The sequence below is a fragment of the Parus major genome, chromosome 5 (genome assembly GCF_001522545.3).
Source record: "Parus major isolate Abel chromosome 5, Parus_major1.1, whole genome shotgun sequence".
Lineage (NCBI taxonomy): Eukaryota > Metazoa > Chordata > Aves > Passeriformes > Paridae > Parus > Parus major.
Genome location: NC_031774.1, coordinates 51,347,290 through 51,371,428, shown reverse-complemented (window position 1 = coordinate 51,371,428; position 24,139 = coordinate 51,347,290). Strand labels below are relative to the sequence as shown.

General features: G+C 38.7%; 1 protein-coding gene and 1 non-coding gene across 2 annotated transcripts; one reads left to right on the top strand and one right to left on the bottom strand.

Moving 5' to 3' along the window:
• Nucleotides 1–1,009: 1,009 nt before the first annotated feature.
• TRNAI-AAU lies at nt 1,010–1,083 on the bottom strand. Its single transcript has one exon. It is a non-coding gene; the product is annotated as a tRNA-Ile (tRNA).
• Nucleotides 1,084–4,726: 3,643 nt separating this feature from the next.
• On the top strand, nt 4,727–23,887 carry MOK (MOK protein kinase). The gene is given in 14 exon segments (XM_033515234.1): nt 4,727–4,733; nt 7,180–7,270; nt 8,964–9,048; nt 9,050–9,066; nt 10,647–10,717; nt 13,472–13,494; nt 13,497–13,552; nt 14,039–14,099; nt 14,968–15,140; nt 17,439–17,452; nt 17,455–17,498; nt 18,335–18,445; nt 19,434–19,650; nt 19,653–23,887. Coding segments are annotated over 14 exon segments (1,167 nt in total). The 3' UTR covers nt 19,850–23,887.
• Nucleotides 23,888–24,139: the final 252 nt, after the last annotated feature.

Here is a 24,139-nt window from a genome sequence, read left to right as displayed (position 1 = left end):
CGGGGCGGGGCCGCCCGGCGCCGACGGCGGCTCGCGCGGGCAAAAACCGGCGGAGGTGCGCCCGGAGCTCCTGGCCCCGGGTGGGGTTGGAGGTGGGACCCGCGGGCGGAGTTACCGTGAGTTGGGTTTCCCCGCTGTTCAGGCTGAGTCTGTACCAAGTCTCAGTACAAGAGGGCCAAGGAGTTCCTAGAGCGGGGACAGTGGAGGGCAGTGGGGGATGGTTGCGGGACTAGAGCGTCTGTCTTACGAGGAAAGGATGAGCAGTCGCGCCTTTCCAGCCTTCAGGAGAGACAACTCATGTCTGTATATAAACAAAGGGGTTTCTGCCAAGAGAATAGATTCATGCTCTTCTCGGAGATGCAAACCTCTAGGATATGAGACAAGTGCCAGAAAGTGATGAACAGAAAGTTCCACTTGAACATGCGGAGGAGGAACTTAACTGTGCAGGTTACCGAGCACTGGAACAGGTTGCTCAGAGAGATTGTGCAGTCTCCCTCAGCTGGAGATATCTCAGAAAGTTCTGGACGCAATCCTGTGCCGTGTGCCGTAGGACAAGTCAGCTTTAGCAGGGACGTCGGACGAGTTGCGGTCTCCTCCAACGTGACCTATTCATGTGTGTGCTCCGCCACTCGCTCTCAAGCGGTGGGGTTTCGGGCGGGGGACCGCGGGAAGGGCAAACCCACACGGCAGGAAAGAGCCCGAAGGGGTCACCCGAACACGTTGCAGCCGCTCGGGCAGAAACAGAAGTCTGCGCTCTTACTGGGCCGGCCGGGCTCCATGAGCCGTAGGAGCGCAATGAAGCTCGGTCCGGGCTGCATCCGTCCTGGGTCCTCGAGCTCCGCACAGACAGACAGACAAGCACACACCCCGCCCTGCGGCCGGGCCCTTGTGAAGAGGCCGCACCGCGTCTCAGCAGAACCGCGTGAAGTGGGTGGGAATCGCTGGGACAAATTTGAGAAACGAAAAAAAAAAGAGGGGAATGAGAGAGAAGGAAAAAGGCGAAATTTCGTGGCCCGTACGGGGATCGAACCCGCGACCTTGGCGTTATTAGCACCACGCTCTAACCAACTGAGCTAACCGGCCAGCTGATTGTTTATTTGCATCTGGGATAAATAAGGACAGACCGGTGTAAATGTTCCACCCTTTCACCGGAGGAGTGAGGGCGACAGACTGGGCGAGGAACCTTCTTGTCCTCGGGAGCGCTGCAGGTGGGCCCGTGCATATGGAAACACACGCTAAATTCCTCAGCAATACCAAAAAGCAAATCGAAAAACTGTTCCCTGCCTATAGAGAGATAGAGTGCTTGGTAGGGAACCATAACGCGGGACGGGGAACAACTTCGCCTCTAATCAATAGGGTAATACTTCTTGAAGTTTACTAGGATATGATTCCGGTTTCTTTTAATTAAAATATTTGAACATTCTTTAAAAGCATCTATTATTCTGTTTAACGCACTACTAGGATCTTGGTTTGCACGGACAAACAAGTCACCTTTTCCTAGTATTTTGATTTTCACTACATACGCTGCGTAGAAAAGACAACTTTTCTGCTACGTTAAAGCACAGGATGTCCGTTTACCGAGAGGCAAACACCGGGGGGCAGGGATAGGGGGGATGATACAGCTCTCCAAAATGCAGAATTTTGGAGACAGCTCGGTGAGGAGAACCTCCCCTTGGTCTCTTTCCGCGCTCTTCTCTCTGCGGGGCTGGCGGTTCGGAAGCTCCCCCCATCCCGCAGTAGCGCGCAGGATCCGCCAGGGATCAGGCCATCACCGGGGATGAATCTGAGCCCGCCGGGGCGCTGCTGCGCCCACGGGAGACTTGAGAGCAGACAGGGCCCGCCGCTGGATTTGTGGAGCACATCTCTTGTCCCGAGGGATCCTCTCCTTAGCCCCTCACCCACGGGCGGCTCAGCCCCGTCATCTCCGGGGAGTCGGGACCGTGATGTTTTCCCGAACGTGGGCTCGCTACCGGGTGCGCAGCGCCGATTGCCACCTCGAGGTGATTTCTGGGCTTTATTCTAGTCTGCGGATCGCAGGGAGCTGGATGGTAACCCACTCTAGCTCAGCGATCATCAAAACTTTACACTTGCTATACCTTTTGACAAACAGAGGCATCAGCATTCCTTGGTTACCAACTACGTAACTTTTCTATTAATTAGTATTCAAACTACTATTAGCTAGTAGCATCTCGCTGCTCATGCTAATTAGTCCGCAGGCGCAGTTCTTTTTTCCAACTGAGTCTGGGGTCCGTTTTGGGCAGGTGGCCAATGGGTTGCGATCTCGCACTGCCGAAATTACGTTTTGCCCAGTTACTGCTCCATTCTCCTGACTTCAGTCCTGATGCCTCTCGTTCAGACTTCCCGTTCACCTTGGGATTGTCTTTCCTTTTCCTTAAAAAAAGATTACCGAGGGTGCGACATCCACAATTCTCCTGCACCTGGTCTCGCATCTAGGCTCGCTCGCACCCCGTGCACAGTGCGCATGCGCCCCCCGGCCGTGCCGTGCGCAGTGGGCCGCGGCGCGGGGCCGGCGCTTGCGCGGTTGCCGGGGCGACTGGAACACAACATGGCGGCCTGAGGGGAGCGCCGGGAGCGGGGCCGGGTCGGGCCCGGCCGCTCATCCGCCAACCTCGGCACCTGCGAGAAGGCGCGGGAGGCACAGTAAGGGGGTACGGGGGAAGGCCTCGGGTCCTTTCTGAGGGGTGGTGCGGGCCCGGAGCCTCCAGGGAGGCTGACGGTCACCGAAGGGGCTGTGGTTTTAGGGAGTAGCCGCGCTGAGGGCGCCGTAGGTGCTTCTGTAGTCCCTGGAAACGCCATCCCTGCAGCCCGTGAGCAGCTCCTGGGTCTCGCATGCCAGCGCTGGTCTCTGCGTCTCAGGCCTCCGCAAAAGGGGGCGAACAGGTCTTTCTCTCGGCTCCTGCGGGGCATCACCCTGGCTGCTGGTGTCAGCAAGTACTTCCTCAGGAATTGCTAAATTTTCGTGGTTCGGCACGCCTTGCCATTCATTGCGTAGCATCCTTCACATCATCCCGTGTCACACCCTGCACATCTGGCTGAGTGCAATAATTACGTACCGTGGCCTTGAAGCTCAACTTCTTGCTTCTTCCTTAATTTCTTTGGTTATTTCTCTCTTCCCACGTGCATTAATGTCATACTTAAACATCATAGCTTTTTCTTCCTCAGTATCTTGGCATCTTTGTAACAAAGTGTCTGCTTCAGATTTCTATAATACCCTATTTTGACTACTGTAGTGCTGTCTTTTGTGTCATTTTGTATTGGATTCTTTATTCTAAATTGTTATTAAATTTACACACTCTCTATAGAGTTACAATAATTGGGTGTTGTCTTCGAGTTCCATCACTTGCTTATAATTTATATTTAGATTATTCCTTATTTCCTGGTTTCTTTAGCCTCTTGCACATTAAATCTTACTCTTTTGAATTATTCATGGCCACTTTTTTGGGGTGTTGGATGAGTTCATATTGCTACAACTTTTTCTTCCCAGCCTTTATTTCCATTTCCACTAACCATTCTAAGCTTGAACGTCTGTGTGTGCTGAAGCAGAGGGGAGGGAGGGGAGAGGTTAGATAACATCTATTGTTACAGATGCACGAAAGAACTCTACCCAGTGATCAAGTCTCTTTTATTCTTCAATGTTCTATACAAGTGTAATTAGAGCACTTCCTTTAATTTATCCTCGAAGTTTTCAGTCTTAAAATGCTCATAAAAATTTTAACCTTTCTTTCAGTCTTCATCTTTGACTACAACAAATTCAGATAATCTAACTGGTAGTAAGTTTTTTTTTGTAGCTACACAAATTTTCATAGCTTAAAGCTGACAGACTTTAACCTGTTTTTTGTTCAGCGTGTGTTTGAAGTCTTTTGTTTTGCTGGGTTCTTTCTGTTGCCTGGTCACTCTCATGATGTGATCACATGATTAGGATGGTGCTGAAGTGGTTTTTTAAGAATCTCCAGAAATCTCAGCTTGTGAATGCAAAATTAAAATTTGTTAGTACACCTGAAATCTAGATTTTATATCTTCTTATTCTGTAAAAACTTATATGCTGTTATTCTTACAATGCCTGATTTTCTTTCAGCTGCTGATTAAACAATAACTAACTTGTCATGTGATTGTTTTAATTTTGTCCCTAGGAGAAAATCCCTCTTATATTAGTGACCTGTTTTGTTCAGAGTTTACACATTGACTTTATTCATCAGAGACTTTTCAAATAATGCAATTTTCATTCCTGATTCTTGTTTTTATTCAGTCAGTTGAAATTATTCAGGCTTTTGCTTCATTCTTGTCACTGGATGGATCTCATAAGTGTCAGGTTAAAGCTTCAGTTGTTGGTTATGTGTGGGGTATTTATTTTGTCTACAGAGCACTCTGTTGTAAAAGAATTACAATAACAAACTTTACAGGCTTATATGGAATAGATCTTCAGTGCTGTAAGAATACTTTAAAATGTGTAAAGGATTAAGTGTTTGTACAGTATTAGAATTCTGTAATTTAGAATTTAACTCAAGTTGTTTTGAGCTCTCCACTGTCATCTGTGCTTCTCTTGTATGTGTAAAATACATTTATAGAAAAAAATACATAAACATAACCAAATAGTATGAACATACACTATCTCACTTTTTTAAATACCTGAAGATACTTTCAATAAATTTGTACAGTAATGTATTCCCTGAATTTCTCTGCCTGAGTACTTTGATTCATTAACACTATGGCTGGTATGCCATAGATATTAAGATCTTATTTTCAGATCATATGATTTTGAAATTTTTTTTAATGCCAGAGATCAATTACTTGTATTTAAGAAAAAAAAAAAAAAAAAAAGACAGGATAGCCATTTATTAGAATAAAAGAGTAAATCAGCAAATAGCCAACTTTTTTTGTGTCTTGGGTATATTTTGCCCCCAGGGCTGGCTCTGACATTACAGGAACATATAACATAGCCAGTGTGTTTCTGACTGGTTGGAGGGTATCAGTTGCTACCAAAAAACTCCATTTACACTGAATTCTGTGAGAGTAGTATTTAAGTAGTCTGAATTTACAGTCTCCATCTTATATTTAGCAATTTAGACAGGAAATTAAAACCTAAGGTGGGGATAGAGAACATGGTGATTTTTCTTGACAAGACATTATTTCCTCTGTCTCAACTAGCGAAGGCTGAGGAGCAGCTTGCTTGAAGCACTAACTGCCCAGTTATCAAATAACAGACAAAGCGATTTAACAGTCCTGTGGTCTCCTCCCCATTTTGGAGTCTTTGTTAGAGATTGCCTCCTTTACCCACAATGATTTTCAAATTCAGTTTCTACTTTTAAAATAGCTCTATATGAATTGTCTATATTGAGTGTATTAGATAGGTGTGATTTATTTTAAATTACTGTGCTATTTCCAATTTTTCAAATTTAGATGGCCTAATTAGTTAGTTTATGATGCAGCATGATCAATAATGATCAGAAAACAGAAGCAGCAGATGATAAAAATGAGATCACCTGCCAATTCTCATGTAAGTGCTGCTACTGTATTGAAGAAAGACAGGTTGCAAGAGGAAGGTTTCTGCAAATTAAAATACAAGCATCTGTCTCACAAGGAAAGAAAGCACTTTTTTGTTGTTTGGGATTTTTTTTTAAACAGAAACAAGTATGAAAGCTGGGGAGATGAAAAGAGAATAAGACAACACACATTGATTGTCAGTTGGAAGATAGCATTAGAATGTCCCTGCCTAAGTAGCTTTTCCCTCTGCCAAATTTCTTGGCAGGCTTTCTCCACTGTAAGGCTGTGTTTATACTTGTAAATTAAACATATCTGGAAATCTTCTTGGGCACAAAGAGCAACTGGCATGAAATAGCCCCCATGTCTGCTAGTAAATTCTCTTATCTTCCAAAACAAGGCAGTAGCAAAGAAACTGCTTGAGAAGTGACCTTAGAAGGAGTCCTCACACCAGGCAGGGAAGGTGCCTTACAAAGTGCTGATTGTCACAGGCCAAGTCCCTGCCTTAGGGACTTTTGTCACAGTGACTAATAACAGGTAGCTACACTGAATTTACTGTTATCACATAGTTTGAGACTCCCAGTTATTCTGACACCCATAAAGGGCTGAATATGATAAAAGAGGTTTTCTGCCCTGCCTCCCTCAAAATGACTGGGTTTGCATCTTGCTTGAATAATAAGACCATGTCAAAAGCTACAGCAGCATAAAGCTAACCAGAATTGGATTTTGCTCAGGTGAAATTACTGAAAAAATTATCAAGGATAGAATCTGTAGGTGCTAAAAATAAAAGGAAATAGGAGGATGAGGTGGGTGAAGGGAACTAGGCACTGGGATTGTTAAGGAACAGTTAATCACAAAGCTGAAGGAGAATAAAAGAGGAAAGAAAAAAGTCAGTTCTGATGGAAATTAGAAGACCTGAAAATTAATATAAATAAAACTTTGTTTGATAACCCTTATCTGCTTCATCCCTGAAAGTTCTGCAGAATTAGAATTGACTGATTTTTCACATGCTTGTATTTGATGCACTTCATTAGCAAAGCCAAACATTACTTTTGGCCCAATTCAAATCTGATAGCTGAATTTAGTATGGGAATAAACCTTTAAAATCAAAAACTGCTTTGCTTAAAACAAAATTTAAAAAAAGAAACAAGCAATATCTCCACAAACAAACCTGACAAATAACCCCCATGTTGGAACAATGATTCCATGATACACTTTCTTCCCAATGTAATTTTGTTTTCAGTACATTGTAAATAAAGGGAGTTTTTTGGGGGTTTTTTGGGTTTTTTTGTTTTGTTTTGTTTTTTTTTTTTTTGTGAAAGAAGCAAAGAATAAATTCATATATGAGTTACTCATTTTCTGCAGCATAAAAAAGGTAGGAAGGGCTGTGTGAAGAGGCATCCTGTCTCTGAGCAAGGAGGTGGTAGTTTATTGTCTAATTACTGTATTCTGCGTTCTAGAATATATATTTCTGTAATCTGGGCAGCAAAACTTCATTTGTTGTTTAAAATTTTATTTTCTCTCAACTTGCATATTAACAAAATGCCTCTTTTATTTGAAAGTTTTCCATTATTCAGCATTTAACAAGTCAAGTAAGGATTGATAAACAGTCTTCATAACAATTTCAAATGTACTGAAACAGTATATTTTTGTTTTTAAAATACCAGTTGCTAAAGTAAGGAGAGGGAACATTTTCTGATGTTCTGGAGAAACTGAGTCTTAGGGAAGGAAAGTACTATGCAAGTAAGCACATGAAGCAATGTTTTGAAAGGTATGCATAATTAATCATGGAATTCTACAGAAAATCATGTTTAAATTCAGTGAGAGAACACAAAATTAAGACTAAGTGAAGCTTTTTAAGTACACATGAATTAAAAAGGTTTGCATGTGGTACAGAAAGGGGAGCTGCCTTCCTGTTTGGCACTGGGGGGTTATTTCCTTGAGTACTCTAATTGATGTCACCCACTGTATTAAATGGTGCCTGGCCACTGGGTCGAGGGTGAAACAAGATGAATGAGGACTAAATAGTTGATTTCTGTCTCGCCAAATGCACTGAATACACTTCTGCTGTTTTTCTTTTAGCTGTAAATAATAATTGGAGGAAATGTGTCAGTCCTCTCCCTAGGTAATACTTTTTTCAGTCTATTTAAGTACTGTTTTAATGAAGATTAAAACCAGTGCATTTGTCCTTAGTCAATGTATAGCATTAGTTCTCCTTTATATTTGCCTTTATATTTACATTCATCATCCAGACGTTATATGGTCACAAAATAGGTGCTTTTTATCAGTTAGGAAAATAGAGGAGACGACTAAATAGACATAGCTTTGACATTGTCCTCCAAGTATATAAGTGCCAACCAGTGCCTCTTGGGTTCCTGAATTTGTATTCTCAGTTAAATATATCAAGTTCCTAATGAAATCACTGGGAATGACTCATTTGTACATACGAAGTGAAATGGGGCATTTTGCTCTTAGGTGAGATTTCAAAATGTAACTCAGAGCTTCAAAGAATATCAGTTAAAAAAAGAGAAGTATCTTCAAGTAATGTGGCTTCTGATTCTGTGTTATATAGTTAGAGATCTGTTGGTCCATTTATACACTACCTACAACTGACAGAATTTTCCAATTTATGATCAAAACAGTATTTAAACTATCTGCTTAACTGTATCAAGAGCAGATGTATACAACTCAGTGGTAAGGCTCAACAAGCAGACTCTCTTTCATCTTTTCATCTAAAACATCTTTTAAGCCTTTAACCCTTTGATAAATTGACTGACAAATTCTTTTGATGATGTGAACTCTTTTAACAACAGATTATAACATTATTTTAAACAGAACCTCCCCATATAAGGTATTTCTCCTCATTTCAAAGTGGAGAATATTGTTTTGGTGTTTAGCTGTAAGTCTGACTGGGAAAAGACGTATGTCCTGCTCTGATCCATTCAATAGCGTGCAAAGCTCTTTGTTTCCTGTTTCCTTTGCAGAGTTTCTGTAGCATGGGTTTTTTTGTTTATTAAAGCCTAGGAGGCCAATGAAATAATATACACAATAATTTAATAGTGTCTATTTTTCATGTAAGATGTTTCCATCAAAACTTAATTTTAAATGTTAAATTTGGCAATAGCATCCCACTGAGCAATGTTTGGAATGTATGCTACAGCAGCACAGAGTAAACAGTATCATCCATACTCTTATGCATCACTAAATTCCTGCTGGGTAGCTCCTTGGCATGGTATCTGGCATCTGAAGCACAACACATTACTACTTTTCTTCTTAGGGTAAGCCCAGCTACTTACAAGCTGTAAGAAGGAATAAAGCTATTTATTAATTACTGATTTTCTCCATAAAGAAACAGCAAGCAAACAATTTATCGGGCCCTGCATTTGAAAGTTCAGTGACAGACTAAAGTTCTGACAGCCTCATGGCAGGGGAAAAATAACAATAATACAGTCCCTGGCTTCAAGTTTCAACTTTGGTGCAGAACAAGTGAATAATCTGAGATAAATACAAGCACTAAGGCAGCTGAGTCTACATCCTACTATCTTTATGTTTACATAAAGTTGTTTTGTATGCATGGGGCATTGATTTCTTTCTTTATTCCAGTATTTGAACAATATCCAGTAACCTTTGAGTGTAGAGACATCTTGTAGATTCTTAATCAGCTTTTTATTTCAACAGAAAGAAAAAACCAACAGGTTTCTCAAAATCTGAAGTCTACATCTGCCTTTCTTAAGAAAGCCTGATATAGCTCTTGCATTCTTTGTTTCTTTTCCAACAGACCAAAAATACTTCAACATTAGTATTAAAATTAAAAACTAAATATATGCTAAACATAGTTCAATTCCATCTCATAATATGTAAGATTTGCTGGGGACTTCAACCCGTGTCCCATATCCAATTAACTGGCTTTAACTGTACACCATGGCTCAGTTCTCTGCTTAGGCACCCTCAGTGCTTATCTGCTGAAATAGCCTCTGGTACTTAAGGATCTTGGCTTCACTTAGTTTGAACTAGGGATCAAGGCCAACTATTTGGCAGTATTATTTCATAGGCAACTGTATAGACACCTCTGTGCAGTAGTTGAAGTTTAGATCTCAGAATTAGGCAGTAGCTGAGCTATGCTTTTGGAAAGAGGTGTCAGTGATAAAGCTGGGTTCCTTGCCTCATTAAGCACTTCAGCGTCTTCTGGGAACATGTTCTGTCTCAGAGTGATCACGTTTTATGACAGCATTTACTCCATTACTGCATGGTACATTTCATCACTGTGCAACAGCAGACATATCCTTCATTATTCAAATACTTGACAAAAAACTTGTTGACTGCTCTGAAATATTTTTGCTTGCCCTTCAGGCTGTCTTATTTCTCTGTACAAGGCTTGGGTACTACACTGCTATTGCCAAGCCTGTTTTCTACAAATATATGGGAAGCCACTAATCGTGTCAGCAGCTTGGCTTTCTGGAATTCTCAACCTCAGCTGCTGTGGTGTTAACTCAGTGTAATCCAGCTGGCCAGCCAGCTTGCCGAGCTCCTGCAGTCTGTCTGCAAGCTGAACTGCAGATTGTACCCTCAAGCTTTTACCGGCTGGGTTAACACAACAGGGAAGATGGACTGTAATGCAATTATCTTACAAGAAAAATCAAAGACCTAAAGATGTCTGCCTCTGCAGGGCAGTGAAATGGAAAGTAAAGTGTCAGATGTATTACATCATGATTATACTTTAAATTGCTGTTGTCAGCAAAACAGTGATTCCAGCCAGGTACTCATTTCCATGCAATAGAACAGTACTGGAGATTTAAATAAAAACTATTTTCACATATTGTGTAATGGCTTGCCTCTCTTTTATTGTAAGCTTGTATCAGTTAATTTACTGGAAATTTCTTGATTCTGAACAATGTGATATGCCCAGAAACATGCCTTTGAAAAGCTTCAAGGAATAAATCAGTTAACTTATGTAGTGGGCACTTTGGATAGCATAAACTAAAACTATGATACCTCAGATGTTTAAAAACTTCCATGAGACAGTATCAATTAAAAATGAACATGTCCATTTTAATACTGGTTAAACTAAGTACTGTTTTCCTATGCTATGTACAAATAAATATGTAAGTTTTATTTCTAGTTTAATGTCTCCTTATTTGTTTCTGCAGTGATGAAAATCCTGGCTCCCTTTCACTGGTATGTGAATTTATGGCCATGAATATTTAAGAGCTGATAAAAGGTATGTAGCATCTACTTAAGAAACACAAACTCTCCTTGTGTAGATCACAAAGTTGAATTAATAATTTTTCACTTATTTGTTCACTCAAATTCCCTATGATTATAAAACTCATAGGGAATTTGGTGGTGTACTGCTTTACCCTTTAGTTCTTGCCAGTGGAATATACCCAATTGTTAAGACATAGGTGCATGCAGGTTTCCCATGAGTCAAGTCCATAGCCATCTATTCCAGAGTCAGAAAACCTTGACTGCAAAACACGAAATAATTGCTTTATGTAACAAAAAATAAACATTCTTTGTCGGGTCAGGGCTACAGTGAGGTAATAAGAAAATTATTCCCATTTGTTTCAAAACTATTGAATCAATGAATAAGGATTTTTAGTTTTTATACCTAGTAAAAAAGCCTTTCACTAAATTTCTTTATAAAATAACGTTGTTCTCTCATCCCTCCTATATTTAAAAATTCTGGAGCTGTTTGTTGAAGCAGGTCAGAGACCATAAAGGTCAAGGAAGAGTTCCTACCAAAAACAGTTGAGAACAAAAGCTGATTTAAAACCAGATCTTACATAAACAGTAAAGGAACTGGATACAGCAAATGAAGGGGCTTACAATTCATAAGTAAAAGAGGATTTTTAAAAATGAATAATTAAGAATTTGTAATGTCTTCACAGTTGTGAGTTTAATTTAAATAACTGAACATGCAACTGTCATTCAGTGTAGTACAATAAAGACTTGCTTCTGAACATGACATTGGTGACACTGACTATTCAGATCTCTAACAAAAGGAGTAACTCTGTTTTTGACCTAGATAAGAATGTGAGATTAAAATTGAGTTATTTGCTGATTGCTGAAGTAGACATTAATGTGTACTAGTTTTAATAAGACATTTTGGGTTTGCTATATTTAGCATGGTATTCAGATGGAAATGAGAACCATCATTTCACTATGTTCTGATTTTTTTTTTTATTATTTAAGAATGCAAGTTCTTTCAAAGTTTTCCAGAAGATGATTTTTTTCACCACTTAGTTGTAGTAAACTCTTTTTCTATGGCATGGTGAATCAGTTCAAAATGAAATCTGTGTTCAAGAGTAAGCTGAAATGCAGTTAGGGATTTCTCTGAACATTAATCTGTTAATTACATGAACTTCTGTAAATTGCTGATTCTTCTTTATGGTCTGAATTTTGAGTTTGGGCTGTGTTTACCATGATACAGTGCCTTATTTTTAATGTTGTATAAGGTGGTGGCACATGGGGTGGAGCTTGTGTAATCTTAGAATATAATAGGAAAGTGAACTGAAGTGGACTGAAAATGAATTTTTAATTTGACAAGGAGTATGGAGACACTTCTGTAATTAGGAGGACAGTTCACTGTAATGCTACTAATGTGGAAAGCTGATCCTTTGGGGTTTTTTCTTAAAAAAACAAGACATCCATGTCACTTCAATCAGGCCTATTTGTCTTTACAAGAAGTCGTAATTGTCTAGCTGTTAATTTATAGAGGAAGCATTTAATAACTGAAAAACAGTCTTGCCCTTTGTTTAATCAACAGCAGTTTGGTCATTTAAAGCAATGAAAAAAGTGGCTGAGAGAGAGGTGTGGAGGATCTCTCAAGAGAAATGATGGAAGTGCCAAGTCAAGTGCCACTGCCTTAGGATTCACTGCACCATTACTGCCAAATAAGGTCTTTCCAATGATAAACCTGGAAGTAGAAGAGCATCTGCTCCAGATTTTTCTAGTGACATGTAATGAAAAGCAGTTGAGCATGACTTCTTTTTATGAAGGTTTGATTCCTTAAATACAAATAATAATCTAAATTGATTTGAATAGCTGCATTTTATAATCTTTTTCACTATAAATGACAGAAGTCCTGATGTTGAAAGCACCATTTATCTCTGTAGAGGCACTACTACTACAATTCCCGATGTAAATGGTACTCTGTTCCAAGTGCTTTGTGATCTAATCCTGCTCAGTGGATTATGTGGCTGCCTGGAGGAGCACTGTAATCAGCTGGGAACACAAGTCTCGCTGGCTGCTGGGGCTCTGGCCTCAATGAGTTACTGTCCTGATAATCTCCCTCCTCCTCCCCAGCCAATTACTCATACTACTGTCATCATGCAGATCAGTACCTGCTTTGTTTTTCAAAAATGTGATCATTTCTGCCTCCGTTGATGGCATTGCAGCGTTACATAAAGGCATTACAGCAAGATTAAAAGACCTTTGGAGCCTATAAAAGAAAAAAGCTGAGCAGTTACTGAATGGCTCTGAAAAACAGATAAATTTTATAACTGTAATTATTGCCTAACAGCAACAGCAAGCTAAACTACATAGGTTAGCCTTGAATTTGCAATTCAGATGTGAATCACAGTCCTTTACCCATTGAGGTAACTTGAGGTGATTGATACAAATCTTCAACCTGAAGGACAATTACCTTGAGTAGAGAGGAAATGAGATACTTAGAAATGAAATACTGCAGTGCTGATAGAACTTGGGGAAATAGATACTGCAAGTAATACATGCATGTAAGGCATCTTACAGAGTATTGAGTTGACGATTGTTAGCTGAGCTGTTCTGGTTGAAATATAAATTATGTCAGAATTTGAGTGGAAAATGAATTACAAAGCTAGCTGTAAATGACAGAAGTAGTATAATTGAAAAAGGTGATATCAGTGCACCTCTGGAAGCTGAAGACTATGGTATTTGTATTTTATTTGTTCTTTACTAAAAAGGACTCACACAACTTGAAATTTTATTCTAGGAAGGAGAAAGTCATTGCCTGAAAAAAAAAAATCAGGAACAGCATGTACCAGATATGGAAGTCTCTAGATTGCGTACATAGGTATAAGACCTGGTTCAGCAACAGTTTTACAACAAATGTAGCATACATTTATTTCAGGGTCTTTTCTAGGCAGAAACAGAATTGTCTGGGGCAGCAGCTGACTGCTGCAGGGAGAGAAAAGGCCATGGCCCAGATACATCTTTGCTTGCAGCAGAGCCCTGGGAGAGCAGAAGCAGAGCTGCTGCCAGCACCCCAAAGGAGCTCTAGTACCTGCTGCAGGAAGCCCTCCTGCGAGGGGATGGCCCTTGCAACCCTCTGGTAGCCCTGGTGACAGCAGATGCAGAAAGCCTGGCCTCTCCTTCTGGACTTGCCCATTCCCCATTCCCATATCTGTAGCTGTTGTCTCACCATGATGGCAAAATTTAATTTTTTACTATTCTGTTGGTAAGTTTGAAAGAAGTGCTGATTTCTTTAAGTATTTTTTTTTTACAAATAACTGGAAGCACTGGTAATGTTTATCTTTTTGCTGTGTTTGTATTAGTACAGAAATGTGATATTTCAGAGAGATGAGCAACAAGAAAACATAATAATAAAGGAAATTAATTCTGTGTGAGGATATTTAACTAGAAGCGAAGTATATAAGTAATTTTCTCTTTACACTGAGAAGGTAATGAATATTTCTTCATGAATAAAAGTACATTTTCTTAAGAAATACATAGACAGTTATTGTATTCCTGATCTAAGGAAATGAACAATCTTTCTACTTGCTAAAACCTGAAATGGCTGAGACACCTTACACCCTGCATGTGTTCCCCCAACCTAAAAACCTGCTCTTTAGCCTCTTTTAATATATATTTCCCCTTCTGTGTTAATCTAGATACAGGAAATAGGGTTCAGTTTTGCAGCTCTTTCTTTCTACATTCAATTCCTACATTTAGTGGAAGTTACACATACAAAAGAGAGCAGAAGATAGTGGCTTCAGAAGATTTAATTGTAACTATCTCTCCTGACAGTTCTGGAAAGTTATTTTGCTAATGTTTGAAAAGCAAGGATTTTTAAATTCAGTTTATGAAATTTTATTTTCTGAAGATAAATTTTTCTTTTGAGTCATAGAAGTGTACAGGAGAAGACAAATACACCTATTATATCACTGCTAAACAGAAGAACTCTAATAACTTAATCTAGATGTCCTATTTAGCAGCCTTTTCTCCTGTGATAGTCCCTATGCTCTTAGACCTTTCTTTTCATGATGTACAGAACAGTATTTGCATTACATGCTATGGACACAGGTATCTTCATGCCTGGAGCTACTTACTATTTTAATGCAGCTTTACTGCTGTGATATTTCTGCCCTTGATTTTGGAAAGTTTCTTCTTAAAGTAATCTGTGATTTCTTTTACAACGACTATTTTAGAGTCATTGCTTGAATATTTTACTGCTTGTAATTTGTGGAAACACTTTATTTATTTTTGCAGCTGAACACCCTGAAGTTAAGAGATTTTGGATCTTGTAGGAGTATCTATTCTCAGCAGGCATACAGTACTTCCCCACGCTGGTTCTGAGCACCTGAATGTTTGCTTACAAATGGGCTCTAGAGTTACAAAATTGGCATGTGGAGTCCTGGCTGTGTTTTCTATGAAATCACAGGGTACTGTGTTCAGTGGAGGGTTTTGCTTATCATTAATCAAGATAATCAAAGGTAAATAACTCAAATTAGGAGCATGTGATTTGGGTAATATGATCTTCATTTCCAAAGATTTGTAGAAGAAGCTTCTGTGCTTAGTCTGCAGGGTTCATGAGGCAGTAAGTCTGTCTTGTCCAGCACTCTCTTCACCCTGTGGCAGGTTAGTAGTTAAGCAGTTCAAGAGAACACAGTACAAATAAAAGTGATTTACAAAGAAACATTTTTGAACATTTTTGCCCCAATGGCTTCGTATTTAGTAAAAATCTATTTTGTCTGCTTTATCTCTGTGTAGAGTATGGCTCATTTCCTCTCATGAGCATCACAAACTATCCTTAGTCTTGTTAATGCACTTAATGGTAAAATATTTCTCACTTTTTTTGGACTTACTAATACATTCTGCAAAAACAGAGGAGATCAGAGAATACACTCCCTCTGACTTACAACTTTGATTTATAGTCCAGGGTGTCCAAGACCCCTGTGCCCTTAAGATCTTGTGTGCTGTTATACTTTGAAATCAGGTTCTGATGAAGGAAGATTTCAGGAAAACACAAATTAACATTTTTGGTGATGATGAAACTATAACTCAAAAAATTTGTCACTGGTCTTCAAGAAAAAAGGAAAAATAGCCACCATGAGTATTTCTTCAATATCTTTGTGCCCTAGCAACAGCAGCAGTTCGTTATTCTCCTCCCACACTGCTGTCTCTGATATGCAACCAGGACTGATAACATTTGCTTTGCTTTTTTTCCTCCTCCACATGGCAAGTGCAGCTGCTGCCATCACCATCACATTAAATGACAACCATTATGCTTTGCCTGCTAACTTGTAGAAACATTTCTACTTCTCTAGCCAGAAAATGTTAAAAGAAAAATCCCAAGTGTGGCAGTACTCTTGCAAAGTAAATTGGGACCAAAAGCTTTAAGAATGCTTAGGTTTTTAATTTCAGCTTGAATCAGCTGGGCTTTGTAGCTTTGTAAGACAATTACATACTGCAAACTTAAGTTTTCTTAGGGAAAACACCCAAACCTTGAAGATATTTCCTTGTAGTTTCAGCTTAATGTAAAAAACTTCACTCTGCAACCACTGAACATTTTCAGAGACCTTATAGGTGTGTTCAGAGAAAGGAGAGATGTTTATTGGAATATAATAAATTTAAAGAGATACAGTCTTGCCAAACTAAAAGCAATTATGGACAGGTTTTTTTTTTTTCAGTGCCTCCTACAGTTGTTGCTATTGAATGGTTGCATAAGCCTTTATGCTTTACAGCACGTTGTATAAGAACTTTTAGTCTTTTACTCGGCCTTGCTGATCTTTCAAATCTTGTTTCCCTTTCTGTTCCCTATAAATCCTGATTCCTGGATTGCACTTTTCAGTGGTTGCAGTTGCTTTCGACTTAGTTACAGTTTTACATTTGACGACAGCACGTTTTCAGTTCACACAGAAGCTAGTCCCAGCTGCATGTCTTGATGCAGCTGCACAATGTGAATCAGATCTTTTCTCTCCTTCCTCTACTCTAAGCTTTCTGAAGACACTCAGAGCAGTGTGCAGCCAGCTGTTTCACTGAATTTGCAAACAGTTAAAAAGAAGTTTCTCACATCTACAAAGGGGATGAGTGTTTTGCTTTCAAGAGTCATGTGCTACTGAAGTGTTTCTTAATTTATAAGCCCAAGGAAAAAAGCAACAAGTGCAGAAAATAAATGTTAGTGGACCTGACTAAAGTCAAATTGCTTTAATATGATAACAGTGTTTTCAAGGACTCTGCAAGTGAGGATCAAGCTCAGGAATGTAGTTCAAATTATCATCTTTCCAGTGTTGCTGCTTTTAAAGAACCTGTTTGTTAGGAATGGAGTGTTATAAATATATTTCTATGTGTGCATGCACAACAAGAGGGACTGCTCGATTCTTGTCTTAAAATGAGAAGAACACATGGTCTTCTAGGATGTTCCACTTTACTAGAAGCAAACACAATCCCAGGTCCATTGCCCTTCACCACAAGGGATGATCTCTTTACATATTTTGCCCCAAACCAGCAGAGGAGGGCAGCTACAGATTTCTCTTTAATAACCCAAGCTACTCCTTCAATCCAAACCAGCAGCTGTGTTGCTCTGCTGCTCACATTATCCTCCAGTTGTTGAAAGGTATTAAACTGTGCACAAATGAATAATTCTAACATGTTCTCTTCCTCATAAAAGGGTTTTTTTAATCAAAAGTGACAGTTAAACTGTGCCTTCTCTATTACTAATAACATTTCTTACCTTGCAGTTTCCAGCCTCTTTTCTTGGATCTAATGAGCTGGACCACATTTCAAAAATCCATGAAGTGATAGGCATTTCTGGTAACAAAACTCCAAAAGTTCAAGCAGTAAGTATGCACTCCCATAGTTACTAATCTCACTGTTTCAATATCCACAATAGAGCTGTACAGCTATGTGCAATTTCTGCTCAGGGAACCACCACAAAAACCTAAATCTGTGCTGACTCAAGACGGTGTCTTCTATCCCTACCCAGAGACATTCACCCATTCATGAGCCTTACAGGCAGAGCAAAGGATATTTGAGCCTATCTTGATTTTATTTGGCCTTTTAATTCCATAGTATCTTTAAGGCCAGGAACATAATTTTTAGGAAAGTAATGGTTTTTTTTTCAAGTACTGCCTACTTTTCCCTAATGAATGATTACCTATATCAAGTGAATGCTTTCTTTTTAGTAAACTGAAATCCTCTCTGAATATGCATAACTAAATGTTTTTCTCAGCTTGCTTAACAAGGTCAAAGAATTTTGAGTTTTGAATCCTCCCTTTAAAGAAAGGAAAAGGAAAAGGAAAGTCTTTTCTTGTGCACAAAGTGCCTTTCAAAGGTTTCTATTTCCTGTATGCAATGATAAAATATGACCCCTGTGAGAGAACTGCTCCCCATCAATTTTCAAGAACTCTGGCAAGTGACTTCAGATCACTTCCATTTTGAAGACTAAAGTCAAAAGGTGAGGAGAATATTGTGTCTTATGTTTCAAGTGGCGTGAAATTAGTTTCCAGTGCTAGTCCTTGTCTTGTCAACTGTGAACATAATTCAGCCAACACAGTTCTTTGCATTGAGTCCAAACCTTACCTGAAACACTACTGATGCTTGTCTCTATTACTCTTTTTGCCCCAACCTTTTTAAGACAGCCAATACATGAGCTTTAACCATGTACAAAAAATTAAGACTAGTAGAAAATACGTCAGGGCAAATACCTCGGTATTTGTGGTAAATTTCAAAGGCAAGTCCAAGACAGGTAGTATTTAAGTGGAAGAATTGTCAGCCTATTTAGAGAAAGTAATTTGTAGCACTAAGCTTGTTAGCTAGAAACAAATGTTTTAGCTTAAGCTGATTACTTGGGTTTATTCTGTCTGCCTGAACACAGATCTTTATTTGGTCTGATGCAGTTCCCCCTCCTCCCAAATCCCTGACATACATGAGTTAGAATTAGAAGCTCTGATACATCATAATCCCCTTGGTAGACTCTTGTTAGAGTTGCTGTTACTTAAAGGGTCAGCTCCACCTTTGTTTTTAAATATCATCATCCTGTTTTTGATGTCTGCCATGAGTTAAGAAGTTTTCCAGATGAAGTGTAGCAGAGACAGAAATTATGCTTTTGTCTTTTCAAGGCTTCAGTCTACAATTTGAGCAAATAAAAATATATGTAGTTTTTAAAAACTTAATTATCTTGTATATAGATGATATCAAGGAAAATTCTAAATGTGTATTTGACATGAAATAAAAAATAATATCTGATTAAAAATTCTGGCAAGGTAAAACTCAGTTTACGTATCAGCCATGTGAAAAATACTCTGTGTATTCACTTGCTGTATCAACAAAGTGAGGTGGAAGTTAGTACCACATAGAAAACTTTCAAATACAGGTTTTTCTCAAAAAAAAAAAAAACCCTCAAAAACCTCCACAAACTAGCAAAGAACAATTATAAATTATTTTCTGCTGTGCATTCAGCTTTGAAAGCATTAACTCTCCTACAGGAGAAGCCACTTTTCACACAAATTTAGTTCTGGGGTTCATCAGTCTAGGTTTTCTAAGAAGTTCCTTTAGGCAAGATTTCAAGAAACATCAAGTAAGGCAAGTAATTTTTAAAAAGGAATGAAGTGAAGTTGTAATTGGCTGAGGGTTTTTTAATTTCTGATTATTTGGGTTTTCTCTTCTAATTGTATTCCTTGAGATGTTCTCAGAAAGAAATTGAATCTTGATGTATTTTAAAAACATTCTCTTAGGAAAGTCCAGGAGAAAAACCAAATCAACAACATGGGCATCCACTGCGAGAATTACCAAAATTAAATTTCTCTGGAGCAGCCAAATTGATTTCCTGTCCTACTCCTACATTGCATTCCATTTTCTGGGGACCTAAGGAAGATGGTGGAACCCCTGTGTTCCAGTCTGTCAGATTTATTGGATCAAATATTGAGGTGTAGACTCTCACTTTCCCACTAAAGCACATTTGAAACTTCTGTTGTTTCTTCAACAGTCTGAGAAACAGAAGGCACTTGAGTCTTCCCTGAAACATTTCCATTTGCCTGCTACAGAAGGAATAGAAGTGAGGAAAAGGCTGGCTATGCAGTTAGAGAGACCCAGTCATGCTTCTGTTAGAGATCTAACAAGAGCAGCAGTGCTTGATTTTACCTTGCTCTGACAATTTGTAGGAAAACCCCACAAGTTTTGAGGGCTGCTTTCCTACCATTTTGATATTCTGTTCCTGAAGGGGGTCAATATTTAATTAAAGCATTGTTCTGGCAGAGCACAGAGAGTGTTCTGCATTGAACTTCCTAAGTACTTGTTCTTTAGAATCTGGTGGAGGAGGAGGTTGGTTAAAAATAACATGAAAGGATTCTTTTGAGCTCAAGTATTAGGAATGGAATGTTATCTACAGAATTTAAGTTTTCAAATTGTATTACAGATGACAGCTAACTGCTGTATTATTTTTTAGACTTAAGGGTTTGGTTTTTTGGTTTATTTTTTCAGTTAGCTTTGGAAATTATTCCCCTCCTGTATTCAGTAATTTCCACCTTAGGTTTTACTGAGATTGTGCAAATTGTGCAATCAATATGAGATACTTGATTTTGATGCAGTTTCTGTGACTGCTGAGTATTTTTATGTAACTATAATCTAACTCAAAGCTAAACCAACTTTTTAGCTTATTCAAAAGAAAGTAAAACTTAGTTTGCAACTAAAAAATAGTTTGCTTCAAGGATTAACATTAAATAAGATCTTAACATTAATTGAAAGTCTTAACAGGGACTGATATTACAGCCAGTTGCTTAAAAGAGCAGTAAAAGCACATAGTTCATCAAGCTTCAGAAATCTGGCAAGCAGACCATCAGTAAAATTTTAACAGAATATGTCTTATTGATAAATAGGAACATCTTTATCTTACTAGGAAAGAGTCTTTATTCCAAATTGATATTATTGATTTTAAAATTCCTGCAATCGAAAAATGTGCATTAATTAATTTGCAATACTTAAATTTGGTGATGTGCTATAGAACAATTTTGTTATTTAGTAAACAAAAGTCTGTGCAAGTCATACTTGGCAGGGGGTTAAAAATGTTCTGCCTACCAAGTGTGCAGGCAGGACAGGTTTGGCAAATAACTTTTTTGGAGGTTTTAATAGTTGTAAAAGTTACTCTGCTTATAATTGGGAAGTGATCTTAATTTTTTTTCCATAACCAAACACTGGGCTCCGGTGCTGCTGTTGGAAAACCCAGCCATCAGCAGGACGGAAAGGGAATTTTGTGTGAGAGGTACTGCTGTAAGGAGGCACTATGGAAAATCGGGCACTGGGGAGAGGCACATCACATCCAAGTCACTTAGCCAACCCTTAGGCATCAATTTGAGATCTGTGCTCTAGATCCAGACTATTTATTCTAACCAATTAAGATGCACAATGCAATAAAATACATGTTAACATAAAGATCTTGTAAGAGTAAAAATTATACCTGCTATGTTCTCGTCTCTCCTTCTGAGATTCCACAGAATGTGCATTTGTGAAAATTATTTTTCTCACTCACTTTGAGGTCTTCCATTAAGTGGACACTTTGCTGTGGTTTGTTGATTGGCAGATTGTTTTTGTAAGAGGCATCTCAACACTTGTAGGGTTCTGTTGTGACTGGAATAGTTCCTGTTATAAATACACTCTGTTTATCACAGTTCCTAATCCTTGTTCAGGTCAACTTTGGACATTTTGGACAACTTTGAGCGTGCCCAAATTCCACACTGTAGCTTTTCCGTGCAGAGAAACTTACGAGACTCAAATTCTTTATGAATCCTTTGACATCTACTGCTTAAAAAACACTTGTCTAACTTATGTTTGTCTTCATGTTTAGAAGATGGTATTATTATCACATACTGTACTGAGGATCAACGTGACATTTGTAAGAAGATTCTTGAAAATGTGAAAATATTCACAAGGTAATTGTGGTGCAGATTGTGGGAGTATTTGATACTGATTCGAATTTGACTATCCAAGTATCATGCACCTGCATCATGTACAGTGCACAATTTACATGCTCAATTTATGTCATTTCTTCCTAGCAAACTTTCAGAATCTCAACAGCAAGAATGGAAAAATATCTCAGCCCTGGCAAGAATTTTTATAGAGTAAGACTAAAACACTTGAACAAGGCTCTGCAGGGAAACCTCTACTGCTGTTACTTGCACTAGGTGTGCCAAAGGAAGAGATTTCTCTTAGTAGGACTGAACAAATACATGACTCAAGTTTTAGTGGAGGAAGTGCTTTATACCAGTAGAGTGAGAACACTGTAACAAAGGGAAACAGCAGAACACATTGGTACAGCTAACTGCTCCTTTTCATTTTATTGAACCTCCTGCTGCATGGATGCTGCTTTCCTTCAGTTCCAAACAAAGAGTGTTCTCCTGAACATACTATCTCAAATTGCAGTGAAGGTATGCAAAACCATAGTGACTGGCTGAGTTTTCCTGTTCTATTTCAGTTAATCATCTCCCCACGTCTGTATGCTTTCATGTTAGCAGCTCTTACTGATAGAACTCAGAACTTCAACAAGGCAATACAGTATTTGTCTGAATACATAACATAGGGGTTTTTTATAGACAAACAGACATAGATATGTGAAAGGTGTGATGCTATACTTAGAAAATGAAATTAAGGACTGCAGGTCTATAGACAGGAAATGCCATGCAACAGTAACCTCCAAGTTCTTACCTTTGGAACACTAAGCAAAAGGTCCCATCAGCTTATCCAGTGCTTTTTCCAGAGAGGAAGATGGTGAGTTGCTTAGTGCTGATCTATCTGGAGTTGAGCATAATGAGTAGCATTAAAATTGATGGTCTAAAAATAGGTAACTAACTGGATCCATGGGAGCTTACTCTCCACTGTTTATTTCTTACCAAAAACAAAGACAAATCCTACTACCTACATTTGATGGATTGTTCTGACTCAGATCTCTTACCTAGCACTATACAGGAGGTCAAAGCTCAGATTATCAAAACTATATTTCTGATGGAGATACATTAATTGTATTGGTTGCTTCCTGTAATCTGTTTCTGGAAGCCTCAAACCACAGATGCTGAAGTTTAAGTCTTTTGACTAAAAAATAGAAAATTCCATTAAACTATATTCTCACAAGGTACCTCTCTGATTTCAGAAGTGTTACTGTCACTGTTTGCTTCCCTAAGTAATATATCAGGTAGGTGATTATTCATATACCAGGAAAAATATGAAGTCAGAATTTTTGTAAGTTTTAACCAGGAGAGAAAAGGCTGCCAGAATAACATCTTGTGTATTATCACATTCTCTGTATCTGGGGCTGTCAGACTGTTATAATGAGAATGGCAATTTCATGTTCAAGAGATCATTTTTGTTGTAAAATTGCAAATTCAAAGTGAAGAACCACATTGGACTTTTCTTCCATTTTTTTTTACGCTTTCAGGTGGATCTTACTCAGTTTGGCACATACAGTACCTCAAGAATATTTATTTCCTAACAAGTTCTTTGCTGTTAGACCTCTGTAGACAACTTACACTTCTCTGGCTGTTGGATGAATACGCAAACTTGAGTTTTTCCACCTGCTTTATAGTTAAAATATACCAAATTTAAACTATGAACTGGCAAATATAGTTCCTAAAGTTCCATACTGAGATGATCTGTGTTCTGCTCACTTTTAATTATTTTTTTAATGTTGTAGGAAAAATATTTTTATTAAAAGCTGTATCTACAGTAGAGGTCTTAAGTTCGTTCCAGGTAAGTTATTAGTATACTGTTTCTTACTAGAAGAATTTTTTTTCCATATGGAATAGAGTGTGGTGTGGGCAGTTCAAGCTTCTAGATGACTGCCCTAATAGTAAAGAAGAAGCTGAAAAAAGAAAACCCACACATATTCCTTGTGTGCTGCTGGACTATGATTTGTGGCAGGGACATACTCTGCCAACACGGATGTGAGTAGCTGCTGTTGTTCCCCTGATGTTGGGTATTGCGTTTCTTTCCCCACTGGTTTTGTATTTTTATGGCTAAAGGAAAAAATTCTTTTAAAGTTATTGCATATTTTCTCAACTGTTTCATTTTGACTGATACCATATGAAGCACGTACATAGAAGAAGTCTACGGGGACATAACTACACTAGTTTTCAGTGATGAGGTTTATCTGTATTTTAACAGTTAAACCCACTATGTTAATAAAAAAACTTCTGAAAAACAATCCTGCTCAGTTTCAGTATTTTCCCCATACCTCATGTTTTAGAAGACAGATAAGAATTAAAAAGCACAGCTCCATCTTGAATAAAGTAGGGAACTAATTCCCAGCTTATAAATGGATCTGGCAGTTCTCTACACGCTGTCTGCTTTGCAAGGATAAGACTTAGTTACAAGCTACTGCAGTTGCTTCTGCCCAAATGTTCATTCATTTCCTGAAAACAAATCACTGCTCATGCCAGAATATGTCTTAGGTTTA